Genomic DNA, 16,379 nt, shown 5'->3' with positions numbered 1-16,379 from the left:
TACCCAGCATCTACAGAACACAAATTACAACTGTGCTCATAACACAGAACTCAACTAGATCATTGTAGAAACAATTCAAATTGTAATTGCCTGCCTTGTTGGCCGTGTGGTTAGCATACTTGCTCTCCAGCCAACAGGTCACAGCTTCAGAACTAGTTTCAAGCATGGATATTTGTGATCTTTAAGTGGGAGATGAATTTCATCGCCCATCCTGAATCCCACTGCTCCATTTATTGGAGGCTTGAAAAATTTCCGTGTTTGGTCTCTAGAGTAGGTTCTCCAGGGTTCCCGAACTATACAAAAATGTATAAAAAATTATAAAATTGATATGAAAAAAAAAAAAAAAAAATTCTTATCCCACCCGCAGTACACATGTTTACTAATAACTTTTGGTGGGTGGAAAACACAAAAAAAAATTTAGAAAACTAACATCCTAACATGGTGCCTTTTACAACAGGATAACAATCAAGTTCATTTGGACAAGTCTGGCTATTTGGTCTTAGAATGACTGTCTCTAAGATCTTTGGTAATTAATATAGCCATACTTACTGAGGTTGAGGTAGTCCAGAAATGGTTTCTCAGACCTACAATCAATTTCTAAGTAATACCAATGTCTTCTTTCATTTAATTCTCAGTGAACAAGTATCCCGAGCAGGGTCTGACAGTCCTGACTTGCCATACAGATGATCAGGAATGAAATTTATGAGCTGAAGACAGTCATTCTAAGACCAAATAGCCAGCCTGATGTTAATTATTATTATTATATTTGCAGAGAAGATAGTTAATGTTCTCTGCAAATATAATTGCCATGCCACTTTCAAACCACTCATTCAGTTGTTCTTTTAAGGCCCAAAATCATCTTGCACATCATGGAGTGTATAAAGTTTCTCATGCCATGCTGTATATGAATTAAATGGAATCACTTTCTCCTAATTCCAGCCTCTGCCATAAATCTCACAGAGAAACTTTTGATTTGGCTGTATATATGGAGAAAAATAAAAGTGAGCAGTTGTTGGTTTATTATCACCTTGTACAGATTAACTGATGTTAATTATTATTATTATTGTTGTTGTATATAATCAACTCCATGGAGTCCTAAGACTTTGCAGGAGACCCAATTTTTTCATACAATCTATCATACCTCTCCTTGAACATTAACAGACAAAGCATTGACTTCCATTCATTCACAACTCTCCAAGTGAAAAATCTAGCCTCACGCTCCTACTAACCACACTTTTACTCAATTTCCAGGGATGACCTCTTGTCCCATCCCCACTAGTTATTCAGTCAAATGGCCATCTTGTCCCTCAGAGTAATATATTCCTAATGCATTCTTGAATTTTTTTTTTTTGACCAATTTTTCCAGTAATACTGATTGGTCTATAATCTGATACTACAGTTTTAGAACCTCCCTCTTTCCACCCCCTTCAAACTCTACCAGAGCTGAGACTTAAAAAGCCTAGTCTACACTACTAGTTCTCTTGCACATTCCTTCAAAATGCAAGCTGATATCCAATCTAATCCCACAGCCATATTCCAATGAGATCCAACAACATCCAAAAAACCCACAATTCATTCACCTCTGTTCCCAGGTTTTTTATGACATATGTCACAGCATTAATGGGTGCAAAAAGAGTAATCATCATAGGAGGGGAAATAATTATCCGAACATTGATTAGGTAGCTGTGAAACTGCGTGAGAGAAACTGAATTTATTGACCTATTATGAGACAACTTCCTCGAGCAGCACGTGAAAGAAGGAACTAGTGGTCAAAAAGTGTTAGATCTGATTATAGTGTCAGAAGGGGGTTCAGTTAAAGGCGTAACTATTCTGCCTCCAGTAGGTGACATTGTTCATGCAGTACTCACTTGGGAAGTGGCTAAGTTTATTCAGGAAAAGTTACATGCTGAACTATAAAGCAGGAAATTATGACCGCCTGGGGAGTATGCTAGGTTCTGTGCCATGGTATCAGTTGTTGGATGGGAAGAAGTAGTGCATGGAAAGTGTTTAAAAAATATTTAAGTGATGTGATATCAGAATGTGTAATCAAATTAAACAAGAGATTCATAAGAAAAATATGATGTGGAAAGAATACTGTATGCGTAAAGATGATGTCAGTTATGATAATTAGAAGTAGCAGGACAGAAGAGTTACAAGTGTTGTACAGAAAGCTAAGTGAGTATGAAAAGAAATTGGATCTGCAAGTTAAAGATAACCCCAAAAAGAATTCTATCGTTATGCTGCAAGTAAAAGAAAGAATGAATATGAAAGAATAACTCTACTGAATGAAGATGGTATGCAGGTGACTTTCAATTAATGAGCAGGCATTTTGATAAAATGCTATCAACCTAGTACTTGCAACACCAAACTCACTACTACCACCTCTTCACTGTATGAGGAAACTCATATGGTGAAGAAAAGATGTATGAGAAGGAAGTACTGGAGTCACTGCACAAACTGAAGAAATCTTAATTTCTACAATAGGAACTGATGGGATATCAGCATGGACGCTAAACGAGTGTACAGCTGAACTGGCTATTCCTTTGACCAGGCAATATAATTTGAGTCCCAGAACAGGGAAGATTCCACAGGAGTGGACATAATGTATGGTAATCTCATTGCACAGGGGTGGTGCGAGTGGTGAATATTTTGGAAAAATTGGTTAGGGCTTGCATTCAGCAGTTGTGACTATTCTAGCCTGCTGTTATTAATTTTCATAATGGACATTGTCCATATGCAGACAGTATTCCTTCCACATCATCCTTTTCTTACGAATCTCTTGCTTAACAAGATTACACATTCATTTGACTCCTACCCTATTTATTCTTCCAACTCTCAGGACACATTCTGATATTGTGTTATTTAAGTATTGTTTAAATGCTTCTCATGCACTGTCGATATTCTTCCCATCCAGCAACTGATCCCATTCCACTGAACTCTGTGCACTCTTCAGTTGGTCATAATTTCCTGCTTTGCAGTTCAGCATGTAACCTTCTCTGAATGGAACATTGATAAACTTAGCCACTTCCGAAGTGAGTACTGGAGGCAGAATAGTATGTCTTTAACAGAAACGGCCTCTGACACTATAATTAAATCTAACACGCTTTGACCTTGAGTTCCTTTTATCATATGCAGCTTGAGGAAGTTGTCCTGCAACAGCTCACTGAATGCATTTTCATTCTTCTCATGAGATTCTACTGCTACCCAATCAATATTTGGATAATTAAAATCTCCCATTATGATTACTCTTTTTTGTGCTCACCAATCCACCAGGCCTGTAACAATACCCCACACCAGATGGCTTCAAACTCATTGCCATATGAAATGCAGTTGGTAGTAGTACTACAATCATAGATCTCAACTCTAACTAGATTCAAGTCATCCAATATCATTAGCAGTATGCCCCCCCTCCTCTCCATCCTTCTTAAAAATACTATACCCTTTACACTCGATACCAGTTACTATGTCTGATTCTGATAGCCAGGTCTCATCAATGCCTACAATCTGAGGTCCCAACATATTGACTAAAGGCAAAAAAAATTCTGCCCCTTTGTTTCTGATACTCCTAGCATTCGTGTACAGACACAGCCCATTCCTATCATTAACACAGTTATATAATATTGTCGCTCTTACACTCAGATTCTCATCATCAAATTCCTGCCATGCACCCTCAAGGGGTGTACAGGATATGATAGTACTACATGAAAAAAATTACATCATTACTAACTTCCTATCTATAATTTTCCTCCAAATCAGTCTGTTACTTGTCAAGACTCCAACATTATCAGATCTTATATTTCTATCACCTAAAGCACTTTGTACCATATCAATCCACCTATATCTTGGTCTTCCTCTGGGTCGTTTTCCTGCCAACCTGGCAGAGAACACTTGTTTTGCTAATTTTTCTTCGCCCATTCTGTTTAAGTGATCATACCACATGAGATTAGCTCTGCTAACACATTCCTGGATGCTGACAATGTCAAGTTCTTTCCTAATATCCTCGTTTTTAATATGATATTGCCATTTATGACATCTGTTCATGCCTATAATCTTTCTCAGGACTCCCATATCTGTAGTCTCTAGTCTTTGGTCAAGTGTTTTACTTCTGACCCAGCTCTCAGATCCATAAGTTAAAACTGGTTTGAATACTGTCTTGTATACAGCTAATTTAGTGTTCCGACTAATTTCTCTTATTCCATACGAATTTATTCAATTGACTTCCCACCATACCAGCTTTGCTGATTCTGTTGTCTATTTCTACATTGAATTTACGATCTTCACTAAAAATCGTGCCTAAGTAGCTGACACGTTTTACTTGTTCCACAGGTTCTCCATTCACAACACAGTTGACATTTTCAATGATTCTGCCTATTTTCCTTGTCTTTGTCTTTTTATTGTTGACCTTCATACCATATCTATAACAACAGCTATTCAATTTAGTCAGAGAATCTTGCAGACTTGTAGCGGATTTATTTAGAAGTATAACATCATCCGCATAAAGCAAAGAGCTGACATTAACATCTCCAATTTTGATATCATGTTTAATACCACTTTCCTTCATAATGTGATCCATATAGATAATGAATAACAGAGGGGATAATGTACATCCTTGTCTCACACCAGATTTAACATTAAACCATCTTCCTGTACTTCCTTCAATTCTAACTGCTGACTTATAACTCAAATAAAGACTCACTATTGCTTGATATAATGCTCCATTGACACCAAATAACTGCAGCATATGGAATATGCTTCTCTCTTGGCAACTTGTCATATGCCTTTTCCAAATCAACAAAACTTAAATACAGATCTTTGTTATATTCTCATGCTTTCTCGATTATTTGTCGTAAAGTGAAGATCTGTTCCTGACAGCCTCTATTTGGCCTGAATCCACTTGTTCTTCACCAAGCTTTCCTTCCACAATTCTTCTTAACCGTTTCTCAAGTATACTTGCACAGATCTTGCCTGGAACACTGAGTAGGGAAATACATCTGTAATTCTCACATTCAGTTTTATTTCCCTTTTTATATATGGGTACCATGAGAGCTCTACTCCAATCATAGGGAATTCGTCCCTCTGTCCAGGCTTTCTGAACTATGCAGTGCAGCCACTGTAATACTCTTATACTACCATACTTAAGCATTTCTATTCGAATATCATCTACTCCTGCTGCCTTTCCACATTTCAAGCCTTTGATGGCTTTTTCTACTTCAAGTATGGATATGTATTCCTGACTGTGCACCTGTTGAGTGATTTTTACCACTATGCTATCACTGCTTGTTTCATTTAGCAGTTTTTCAAATTAATTACTCCTTACTTGAAGGATATCTTTTTCTACCGTTTTCATGCCACCTTTATCATCTCTTACTCCTTTTACAGCACTCTTTCCTCTATTCCTAAGCTTCTTCAACACCCTCCAGAATATTTTCCCACCTTCTTGATATTTATTTTCAATATTCTTGCCAAAGTCCTCCCATGACTTTTGTTTAGCTAGTTTTACACAGTGTTTAGCATTCTTGCATTTGTCTCTGTATTCTCTAAGAGCACAAGCTGACTTATTTGACAGGAACCTTTGATATGCTTTCTTCTTTTCCTTCACTGCCTCTTTAACTTCCTGGGTACACCAGTGTGTTCTGATTTTTTTATCCTTGCAGACAACCTCACCACATGCCTCTCTGGCAGAATCAATCAATGTTTTCTTCAGAGTTTGCCACTGAATCTCAAAGGTTTGATTCCTGTTCTCAAACTCTTTCATTTTTTTTTCAATAATCTTTGTGTATTTTAGTCTACAGTTCACATCTGAGAGCTGCTCAACTTTTATTCGCTTTAAAACTTTCTTACATGTTATTCTTTTCAATATGAAATTCAATTTTATTCTGCTCAAGACTAAATAGTGATCACTTCCAATTTCAAATCCTCTGTACACTCTGGTGTCCTGCACCAGGGAGAAAACATCACTATCAACAATAACATAGTCAATGAGACTTTTCTTATTCCTTGCCTCTTCTCTCCATGGGAATTTGTGCACATTTTTATGTTGGAACATGGTGTTAGTAATAACCAGTCCATGTCCTGAGCAGAAATCCAACAGATATTTGCCATTATTATTAGCTTTGCTCTTTTCTCCAAATTTTACCAAAATATTTTTGTATGCTTGGCAATCATTTCCTACTCTGTTATTTAGATCCCCAACAAGGACCAACTTTTACTTTTTCATTGTGTCAGTTGCTTTTTCTAAAGCCTCAAAAAATTCCCCCACTTCTACCTTAGTAGAAACTTCTATGGGACCATAGGCACAAATAAGTCTCATTGTCCAGTTCCCCATTCTCATATTTGCCCATATTACTCTACTTGAGACTGACTGCCATTCAAGAAGATTAGCCTCGTATTTTGTGTTGAATACTATGGCTACTCCTTCTTTTCCTTGATTGTCATTGCCTGAATATAACATTTTGTATTTATTGTTCAGAAAGATCTCACCAGTTTTTGTCTTTTTTGTTTCAGTCACCTTTATTATGTCGATCTGGTACTTATCTAATTCTTCAGCTAGCTCCATTTCTTTGTCATTTAGGCTTCTTACGTTGATAATACCGATCTTTAACTCTGGTGATGTTGAGTTGGGGTTTGTTTTCAGATTTGTTCCAGTAGCTGATTTTTTTGCTGAGATTCTCCCCCCTTTATTATTTAGTTTCGCTGATTCTCTGTATTAGGTCTAATACCAATTATAAGTTTTTCTATACTCCAGATGCCAAAATGCATTCAGGCATAGGCCATCCCTCTTATACAAATCCTTCAAACTCATTCCACACATACAAAAACTCACATCCATTCCTTCTACACAGCCTATGATTCAAATCGTTTGCCACATAGCCCTTCTTAATTCATTTTAATCATATTGAGGTAAAATACTGATGATTTTCACTTTCTCACTCTTGCCTCTTCCAACAATATCTCTAATACTGAACTTATCACTAGTTAAGTCATTAGTACCTACTACAATTAAGATTTCATTTACTTTCCTTTTCTGTTTTTGAACTGCTTCCTTTATATTCTTAATTTTCACTCCAGGAAAACTTGAAGTTATAATTCACTCATTAATAACATGTTTTATAGAGTCATCATGCCAAATAACATCTTTATTTTTACAAACAACATCACTTACCTGGTTTCCGTTAATTCCTGACTTACCTATTTCCATGCTTTGCTGTTTCTTATTTTGCTGATTAATTTTCTTTTTCTCCCTATGCTCATTTAAATGTCTCTTGACTTCTTGTAATTCCTGCATTGCCTCTCTGATGATTTGCTTTAATTTTGCTATTTTGGAAGTTAATTCATTTTCATTAACCTCCTCCACATCTCCAATAACCTCATTAGCAGGACTAGCCTTCTTGTTCCCACCTGCAGTACTCTTCTTAGTATTACATTTTTGGCACCATTTTAAACTTATACTTTTTAAAATATCTTATAAAATACTAAATACACTAAAATCTACACTAATATACTATAAAACATTAATTTTCTAAGATAAAAGCAATAAAATAGACAAAAATCATCAATTTTACACAAGAGCTAAATTCACCAACCAACCACGGTATATCCTAGAACTAATCTTACTGAATGAGCCAGTGAATTGACATCTACCTTGACATATTTGTTTAATACGAGCCTTACAGTGCATAAGTTCCAAAGAAGCGGAAAGAAAGCAAGATTGTACTGCTTCATATGGGAGGTGACAGAACTCAACCATCAAATTATAGGCCTATGTGTGTATCATGTTGTGGTTAAAGTGTTGGAGAGGCTAGTGAGAACCAAGATCTAGAATTGTGTTGACAACAGTGATATTATCTTTGGTGGACAGCACATATTTGCTAAAGGAGGTCATGTTATTTGTAATATACTTACGTATTACAATAAGGTGACAGCACCATTGGACAAGGAAGATGGATACACAGTAGTGGGATAGTTAGATTTTGCAAAGACTTTTGATATATTTCTGCATGATAAGTTGACAGTCAAACTAGAGCAGATGAGATTAGATATTAGACCTGCATTGGATTGGAGATTGGCTATCTGACAGCAACAAGTTGTGTGGGGGCTGCAATATCCCAAAAGAGGAAAGTCTATAGTGGTGTGCCTCAGGAGTCTGTTTTAGGGCCACTGCTGTTTAAGCTTATGTTAATGATATTAGTGAAGATTTGAATGGGGTTATTCAGTTGCTTGCAGATGATGTAAAGTTGGGAAAAACTATGAAAAGTAGAGCAGATGATGCTTTACAAGAAGACTTGAATAGTGAATGGGAATGGCAGTTCAATGTTGAGAAATATAAGGTTTTAAACTTAGGAAAACAAAAATGGGATGTAGAATTATATACTAGGATATATTGTTGGAGGTGGAGGAAATAAGAGTTCTTGGGATGATAGTGGATAAAGATCTAAAATTTAGAAGACACACTACCATAATTGTGAAGACAAAAACGAACTCTCGCAATGATGAGGAGGACACCAACTTGTAGAAGTAAGAAGATTCTGGTTCCATTGTATAAGGCCATGGATTAGGCCATATATGGACTACTGTGCACAGATTTGGTCACCTGGTTTTCAAAAAGATGAAGAGATTTTGGAAAGAGTTCAGAGGCAATTGACCAAGGTAGTTTCTGATCTCTGGATTGTTGAATATGAAGAAAGGTTGAGAAGATGCAATTTACAGAGTCTAGTGGATAAGAGAAGAAGGATGATATGATAGAGACATACAAGTTGGCCAAGAGTTGTCATAAGGATTAACGTTAAAAAGATTTTTCATAAAATGGTGAGAGATCAGGGGAGAACAAGAAGTCATCCCTGGAACCTATATAAGGAGGGTGTGAGTAAGGGAGCAAGAAAGTTTCTTGCATAGATGGAGAGTTGTAATGATTGGAATATATTGCCTGAGAGTGTGGTGTCTGCAGAGAATTTGAATATGTTTAAGGCATAATATGATGAGCTATGTGTATGACAAAAGAACCTCCTAGATGAGTCTGACTCCATGGGTCATAGGATAATAATAATAATCATCAGCATCACTAGTCCAAAATTGAACACCAGAATAAGTTCATTGAACCATTAGAATTGGGGTACAAACATATGCACATAAGATGCTGTGTTGTGTTAGTGAAATGAAAAGATGAGACTGGACATCTGTAAACCAATGAGGCTGAAATGAGTTCAGTATATGGAATATTGTAATAATACCTTTAAAGATCAAAAAAATCAAACTATACTTTCTGATGAAGAGTCCTACTGCCTGTCATTTAGAGCAGTGCTTCCCAAACTTCTGGATGTCAGGGCCCCTTTGCAAAAATTAAAATATTTCACGGCCCCCGTCTCGAAAAATAATCGTAATAGAGAGATATATTATTATAATATTTATTGTATTTATATTCAATACAAACCATACACAGTGAATATTGCAAAAATCAAATGCATAGTACATTTTTTGCCTCTTACCGTTTGGTTTTGAAGACGATGTGGGCTGTTCTGGTAAAATATGAAATACTATCCTTTTTTTTTTTTTGAGTCTGTTTCTGCTTCTTCTGATTGTTCGTGGAAATTTTTAAAACTTTTTTTTCAGCCACTTATCAATCTCAGGCTTAAAGTTTTTAACGTAGAATAGATCAAATAATATCACCACTTACCGATACTGGCACACCACAGACTGATAACATGAAATTCTCTCTTATTCCATATGAATTTCTTCAATTGACTTCTCACCATACCAGCTTTGCTGATTCTGTTGTCTATTTCTATATTTAATTTACCATCTTCAGTAAAAATCGTGCCTAAGTAGTTGAAATGTTCTACTTGTTCCACAGGTTCTCCATTCACAACACAGTTGACATTTTCAATGATTCTCCCTATTTTCCTTGTCTTTGTCTTTTTATTGCTGACCTTCATACCATATCTAATACAACAGCTATTCAATTTAGTCAGAGAATCTTGCAGACTTGTAGCGGATTTATTCAGAATTATAACATCGTCTGCATAAAGCAAAGAGCTGACATTAACATCTCCAATTTTGATAATATGTTTAATGCCACTTTCCTTCATAATGTGATCCACATAGATAATGAATAACAGAGAGGGATAATGTACATCCTTGTCTCACACCAGATTTAACATTAAACCATCTTCCTGTACTTCCTTCAATTCTAACTGCTGACTTACAACTCAAATAAAGACTAAGTATTGCTTGATATGATGCCCCATTGACACCATATAACTGCAGCGTATTGAATAGCTTTTCTCTTGGCACCTTGTCATATGCCTTTTCCAAATCGACAAAACTTAAATTCAGATCACTGTTATATTCCCATGCTTTCTCAACTAATTGTCGTAAAGCAAAGATCTGATCCTGATGGCCACTGCTTGGGCAGAATTCAGCTTGTTCTTCACCAAGCTTTTCTTCCACAATTCTTCTCAACCATTTCTCAAGTATACTTGCATAGATCTTGCCAGGAACACTCAGTAGGGAAATACCTCTGTAATTCTCACATTCAGTTTTATTTCCCTTTTTATATATGGGTACTATGAGAGCGCTACTCCAATTATTGGGAATTCGTCCCTCTGTCCAGGCTTTCTGAACTATGCAGTGCAGCCACTGTAAGACTCTTATACCACCATACTTCAGCATTTATGGTCAAATATCATCTATTCCAGCTGCCTTTCCACATTTCAAGCCATTGATGGCTTTTTCTACTTCAAGTATGGATATGTATTCCTGCCTGCATGCCTGGTCAGTGTTTTTTTACCACTGTGCTGTCATCACTGCTTGTTTCATTTAGCAGTTTTTCAAAGTAATTACTCCATACTTCAAGGATATCTTTTTCTCCTGTTTTCATGTCACCTTTATTATCTCTAACTCCTTTTACAGCACTCTTTCCTCCATTCCTATGCTTCTTCAACAACCTACAGAATATTTTGCCACCTTCTTGATATTTATTTTCTATATTCTTGCCAAAGTCCTCCCATGACTTTTGTTTATCCAGTTTTACACAGTGTTTAGCTTTCTTGCATTTGTCTCTATATTCTCTAAGAGCACAAGCTGACTTATTTGCCAAGAACTTTTTATATGCTTTCTTCTTTTCCTTCATTGCCTCTAACTTCCTGTGTCCACCAGGCAGTTGATTTTTTTTATCCTTGCAGACAACCTCACCACATGCCTCTCTGGCAGAATTAATGAATGTTTTCTTCAGAGTTTGCTACTGAATATCCAAGGTTTGATTCCTGTTCTCGAACTCTTTCATTTTTTCTTCGATAATCTTTGCGTATTTTAGTCTACAGTTCGCATCTGAGAGCTGCTCAACTTTTATTCGCTTTAAAACTTAATAACATGTTATTCTTTTCAATATGAAATTCAATTTTATCCTGCTCAAAATATTTTTGTATGTTTCACAACCATTTCCTACTCTGCTATTTAGATTCCCAACAAGGACTAACTTTTCCTTTTTCATTGTGTCAGTTGCTTTTTCGAAAGCCTTAACAAATTCCTCCACTTCTACCTTATTAGAACCTTCTGTGGGACCACAGGCACAAATAAGTCACTGTCCAGTTCCCCATTCTCATGTATGCCCACATTACTCTACTTGAGACTGACTGCCATTCAAGAAGATTAGCCTCGTATTTTGTGTTGAATACTATGGCTACTCTTTCTTTTCCTTGATTGTCATTGCCTGAATATAACATTTTGTATTTATTGCTCAGAAAGATCTCACCAGTTTTGGTCTTTTTTGTTTCAGTCACCCCTATTATGTCGATCTGGTACTTATCTAATTCCTCAGCTAGCTCCATTTCTTTGCCATTCAGGCTTCTTACGTTGATAGTACTGATCTTTAACTCTGGTGGTATTGAGTTGGGGTTTGTTTCAGATTTGTTCCAGTAGCTGACTTTTCGCTGTTCGCCCTGGCAAAAACAACTGGGGGCCTTGTTTAACCAGGCAATGACCCAGCCAGCATGAAATTTTGTCATGTTGTACCATCATTTTTTATTTTGGTTTATCCAATAAGAACACAATTTGGTCGGCTAAATCCCAAATTGCCAGCCCATCCTCATTCATTCAGTATCCAAGTAGATACCCAATAGGGTGCACCACGAGAAGGTGATGATCGGACATTAGGTCAGAAGCCCTGGTCGGTTTTCTGCATTCCTTTAAAGGCTATGTGGAGGTCTCCTCTCAGTTATACAGCTTTGACCCTTAAATCTTAATCCATTAGGTATTCTGAACTTTGTCAGTCACAACTAACAGTGTTCAAAATGGCTCATGTTGTAAACCATATCACTGTTTCTGCTCATTTCTCACATCCTAAACACTACTACATCATCATCAAATTCCTGCCACGTACCCTCAAGGGGTGTACAGGAAAATATTCATCTCATCTCATCATCTTCCTTTTATCCTCTTTTACCTTGCAATGTCAAGGGTTTATTAATCATCAGACCTCAAACCGTTCACAGGATAAGGTGGTCAGCCCTAAGCCCCGTTGTATCCTGTGTCCTGTAGTGTTGAGTTCTCAAGGCCAGTTTGCCTGTTTTGCAGGATGAAAAACCCCAGGATAAACTGGTAATACTTATTCACGGATTTTTATCTTTCTTGATCAGAATCAAAGATTTAGAATGATATAATTTATTACTAATCACTAGATGATTAAATATCGACTTGACCCATCATTACTGTGCCCAGATTTGGGTGCCAGGGATGGGGAGGAGGTGGATAGGATCCAGAGGCGAGTGACCAAGATGATAGGAGGTCTATGGAATGAACCTTATGACAACAGGTTGAAGATTAGTGGATTGCAGAAATTGGTTGATATGATTGAGACATTCAAATTACTGAAGGGTTTCTATAAGATTAATTCAGAGGATATTTTTGAGAACAGGACTGGTGATGGGAGGACTAGGGGTCATCCATGGAAACTGGGCAAGAGTGTGGTTAGCAAGAGGTGTTTAGATTGGTATATGAGTGGAATAAGCTGCCAGAGTCTGTTGTGGGTACCATGACTGTGAATGAGTTCAAGGCGAGGTATGATAGATACTGTGTGAATGTTGAATAGTTGTTCTAGGCATGATGTTAGGGCCTCCCTCGATGAGTCTGACTCCTTGGAGTTGCCCATAGTAATAATAATCATAAATAAAAGCTGTATTCTAAAACTGTTTCTTCAACATAACTATTTTTAAATAACACATGAATACAATATGAATCCTCAATGGAAAAATTATCATGTTACAAATTATAAGCACTGTGAATATCATAAAAAAATACAACTCATAATTTTACAAGTGAAGTAAATAAAGCACGATAACAAATGAAATCAGTAAGAAGGACATGAAGAGCTTTATTAAACATGAAATAAGTTACACTGATATGCTAGAAAAATTACTAATACAATTTATAATATTAAAATCAATCAATGACCGACTATAGCAATGTACAAATTCACAGCAATGGAATTCAAAGGCAGTGTGCATCAGCCAACGATCTTAATACAAAAAGCATGTTTGTCAGTTATCAAACTACAAACCAGTCAGTCTCTGATTAAAGCAGATTTATGTAAAATATTTAGATTCATATAAATTTGTTATCTAGTGCTCTGAATCTACATAATAAGTGGTTACATTTCAGAATAAATTTCCTCTTTCTTACTCTGATTTCTGTGTTGTTCACAAAATGCAGAGATCACAAAAAAATAAATAAAAATAATAATAAATAAATAATTAAAAAATAAAAAACATTTATCTTTAATTTATTTCAAATGCAAATATGTTCCATCAAATAATTCATAGAAGTAATACATCAAACAAACAACTGATTGACTGCTAAAGTCAAGGTTGGAAGAAAGTGTGTACTCCTATACACTGCTTGGAAAGAAGTCAATGGATACCCCCATGGGCAAGGTGCATCATGTCATGTGAAGTTAAGTGTTTGTAGCCAGTATAAATTGGAAGAATACGATGTTTCCAAGTCAGTAGATCTGAGTCCGAGTGAAACTATCATATTTTAATATGATAGTTTCGCAGTGTGATGGTGTAGTCCTGTTTTTCCTGGTTTGGTCTCAGACCTCTGTAATATACATACCAGATGAACTGGAGCATCAGGTGAGGTGAATGGATGTCCTCCCCACAACAATACAGATCTCATTACATTCCTATAGGAAGAATGGTCCAAAATTCCCATTGATTGTTATTTTACACTTGAGTGAAGTATGCCTGTAGTGTTTCTGCAGTCATCCCAACAAAAGGAGATACATGTTATTAACATGGATCCGTGGCTGTTTTTCCCTCACACTATGGTGTCCGTTTACTTCTATCCAAGCAGTGTATATTATACTTTAAAATAAATTATATCAAGTTGTAAAAATTAAGTTATACATAAAAATAACTTATTCGATAATAATTTAAATCAAGAGTGCAGATCGACATTTCTGCTGAAAATAATAAACATTTTTAAATATACATACCTGAATAATAATTGGTCGATGGGCAAAAAATTTCAGATTACTCACATGAGATGGATAAATATCAAAGCTAAACTTTCGTAATATGCAATTTGTTGAATTACAATATTTGTTAACCTAAAAAAAGAATATGCCATCAGGATTTTATTTTGGATATTTTAATATGATTAATATGCTCATTTAAATATCAAAAGAATAAGGATCTGTTTTAAAAAAATCCTGATAATCTAAAAGAAAAACCCAAATCTAAACTATTATTCTGTATATGAAATTTTAATATTCCTCAATCATACACTACATTTCACATACTCCTAACTCCATCTACTGCTGAGAATTAAACCCATGTTCATGGGACACTTCTGACCAGAACATTATCCGAAATAAGATGCTGAATTACTAATAAGGTCATTATACACCATATAATATACTTGTTTCAATTATTTATCTTTAGTTCAGCAATGTACCTCAGGTTGACAATCATAATGAATGATCTGATGTTCACAAACATATTAAGACAAGAATAAATAATAAAAACCCTGTCTACTAATATCCTTTGTGTACATTAATCCAACTTGATTGTTAATTATAAAAACTTGAATAACTTAAATGGTTTTTTTTTATGAAACAAATTTTGGCAATGATAGAGCATTTAATCCTATCTGCTATGTGTTGACATACCTAGCAGATAGGATTACATAATGTTCCTCCTTATTTTTAACTTCATGAATCTTTAATGTCTAAACATTAATAACATTGCTCTGGCATTCTAACAACAATGTTCTTAAATCATACAATACAGTCCACATTTTAGTGCAAATTTTGTATTATCCACTTGGAACTAAATCATGAACTTACTCAATGGGTGCTAAAAATCACAGTGAGAGCAAACTTCAATAAAATTTTAAAGTATTCTTCAATTCAAAACAAACAAAAAGATAAATAAACATGGGACCGGAAACCCTTTGTAGTTCCCTCCCAAATACTAACAACATGGAAAGTATACAGATGTGACTCAATGAATTGTGTGATTGCTAATAACCAGAATCATGTTGCCTGGAATTGTTTGAGCTGGTTCACCCTTGCAAAGTTGCAATTTCTATTTGTTCTGGTGTTTCTACTGATGTTTTGCAATCAAACGGTAGTTCACAATTACTTAACTGGCTGATGCAGTTTTATTATGGATGTCACATTGGAAATGCACACAAAGCACGTTGTTCTATCAAAAGGCTTCCTTTTGACAAATTCCTTTCTCTTAAGTGTTCACTCATCTTTATCACCACTTCGTGTGCAGGACAGAATATTGCCCTGGACATGAAAACAGCATCTTAATGACATGGACTCCACATAGCACACAGAAGATTGCAGTAGGAGAGGGTGTCTCTCAAGCAGTTGTATGGAAGCTCTTGCATGACAACAGGTTTTATCAGTACCATTTCCAGCAGGTTCAAGCACTTTTACCACATGATCATCATCCTCAAATGGTACTGTCAATGCTTTCTACAACAGTGTACATTTGCTTGAGATAATATTTTCAATCATCAAACAATTATATAAGAGCCAATCAAAATCCACACTGTTATATTGTTAAGACATAGCAGCAATTCTCTACCAACATAGACCCTCTGTCCAAAAAGAAACTGAACTTTTCGAAAATAGAAGAAACTAGTGGCGTCACCTGTGTATCTTTTTGTTAACGAAAGCAGCAACCTTCATTAGCATTGTGCCAACTGTTTATGATATTTGTTTCATTAGAAGTCAAGTTATAGTGCCAAGAGTGACAGTGTGCTTTGACGAACAGTCGGAAAATGAGTTTCAAACAGAGAGTTGCGATTGACTTTTGTGTTAAACTTGGTAAAAGTTTTACCGAAACACATCAAATGCTTCAAAAAGCATATGG

General features: G+C 35.8%; 1 protein-coding gene across 2 annotated transcripts in view; it reads right to left on the bottom strand.

The window, feature by feature from the left end:
* The window catches only part of LOC150105354 (uncharacterized), a 129,340-nt gene that overhangs the window by 11,997 nt on the left and 100,964 nt on the right, over positions 1-16,379 (bottom strand). For both annotated transcript variants that reach the window (XM_090394090.1, XM_090394091.1), the window contains exon 5: positions 14,486-14,599. In XM_090394090.1, the coding sequence (XP_090250216.1) occupies positions 14,486-14,599 (114 nt within the window). The remainder of the gene's footprint in view (positions 1-14,485; positions 14,600-16,379) is intronic.

This window comes from Typopeltis vanoorti, chromosome 6 (genome assembly GCF_054136105.1).
Source record: "Typopeltis vanoorti isolate ZY-2024b chromosome 6, IOZ_Tvanoo_1.0, whole genome shotgun sequence".
Classification (NCBI taxonomy): domain Eukaryota; kingdom Metazoa; phylum Arthropoda; class Arachnida; order Uropygi; family Thelyphonidae; genus Typopeltis; species Typopeltis vanoorti.
Note: the sequence above shows the minus strand (reverse complement) of the source record. Positions and strands in the feature narration are given on the sequence as shown.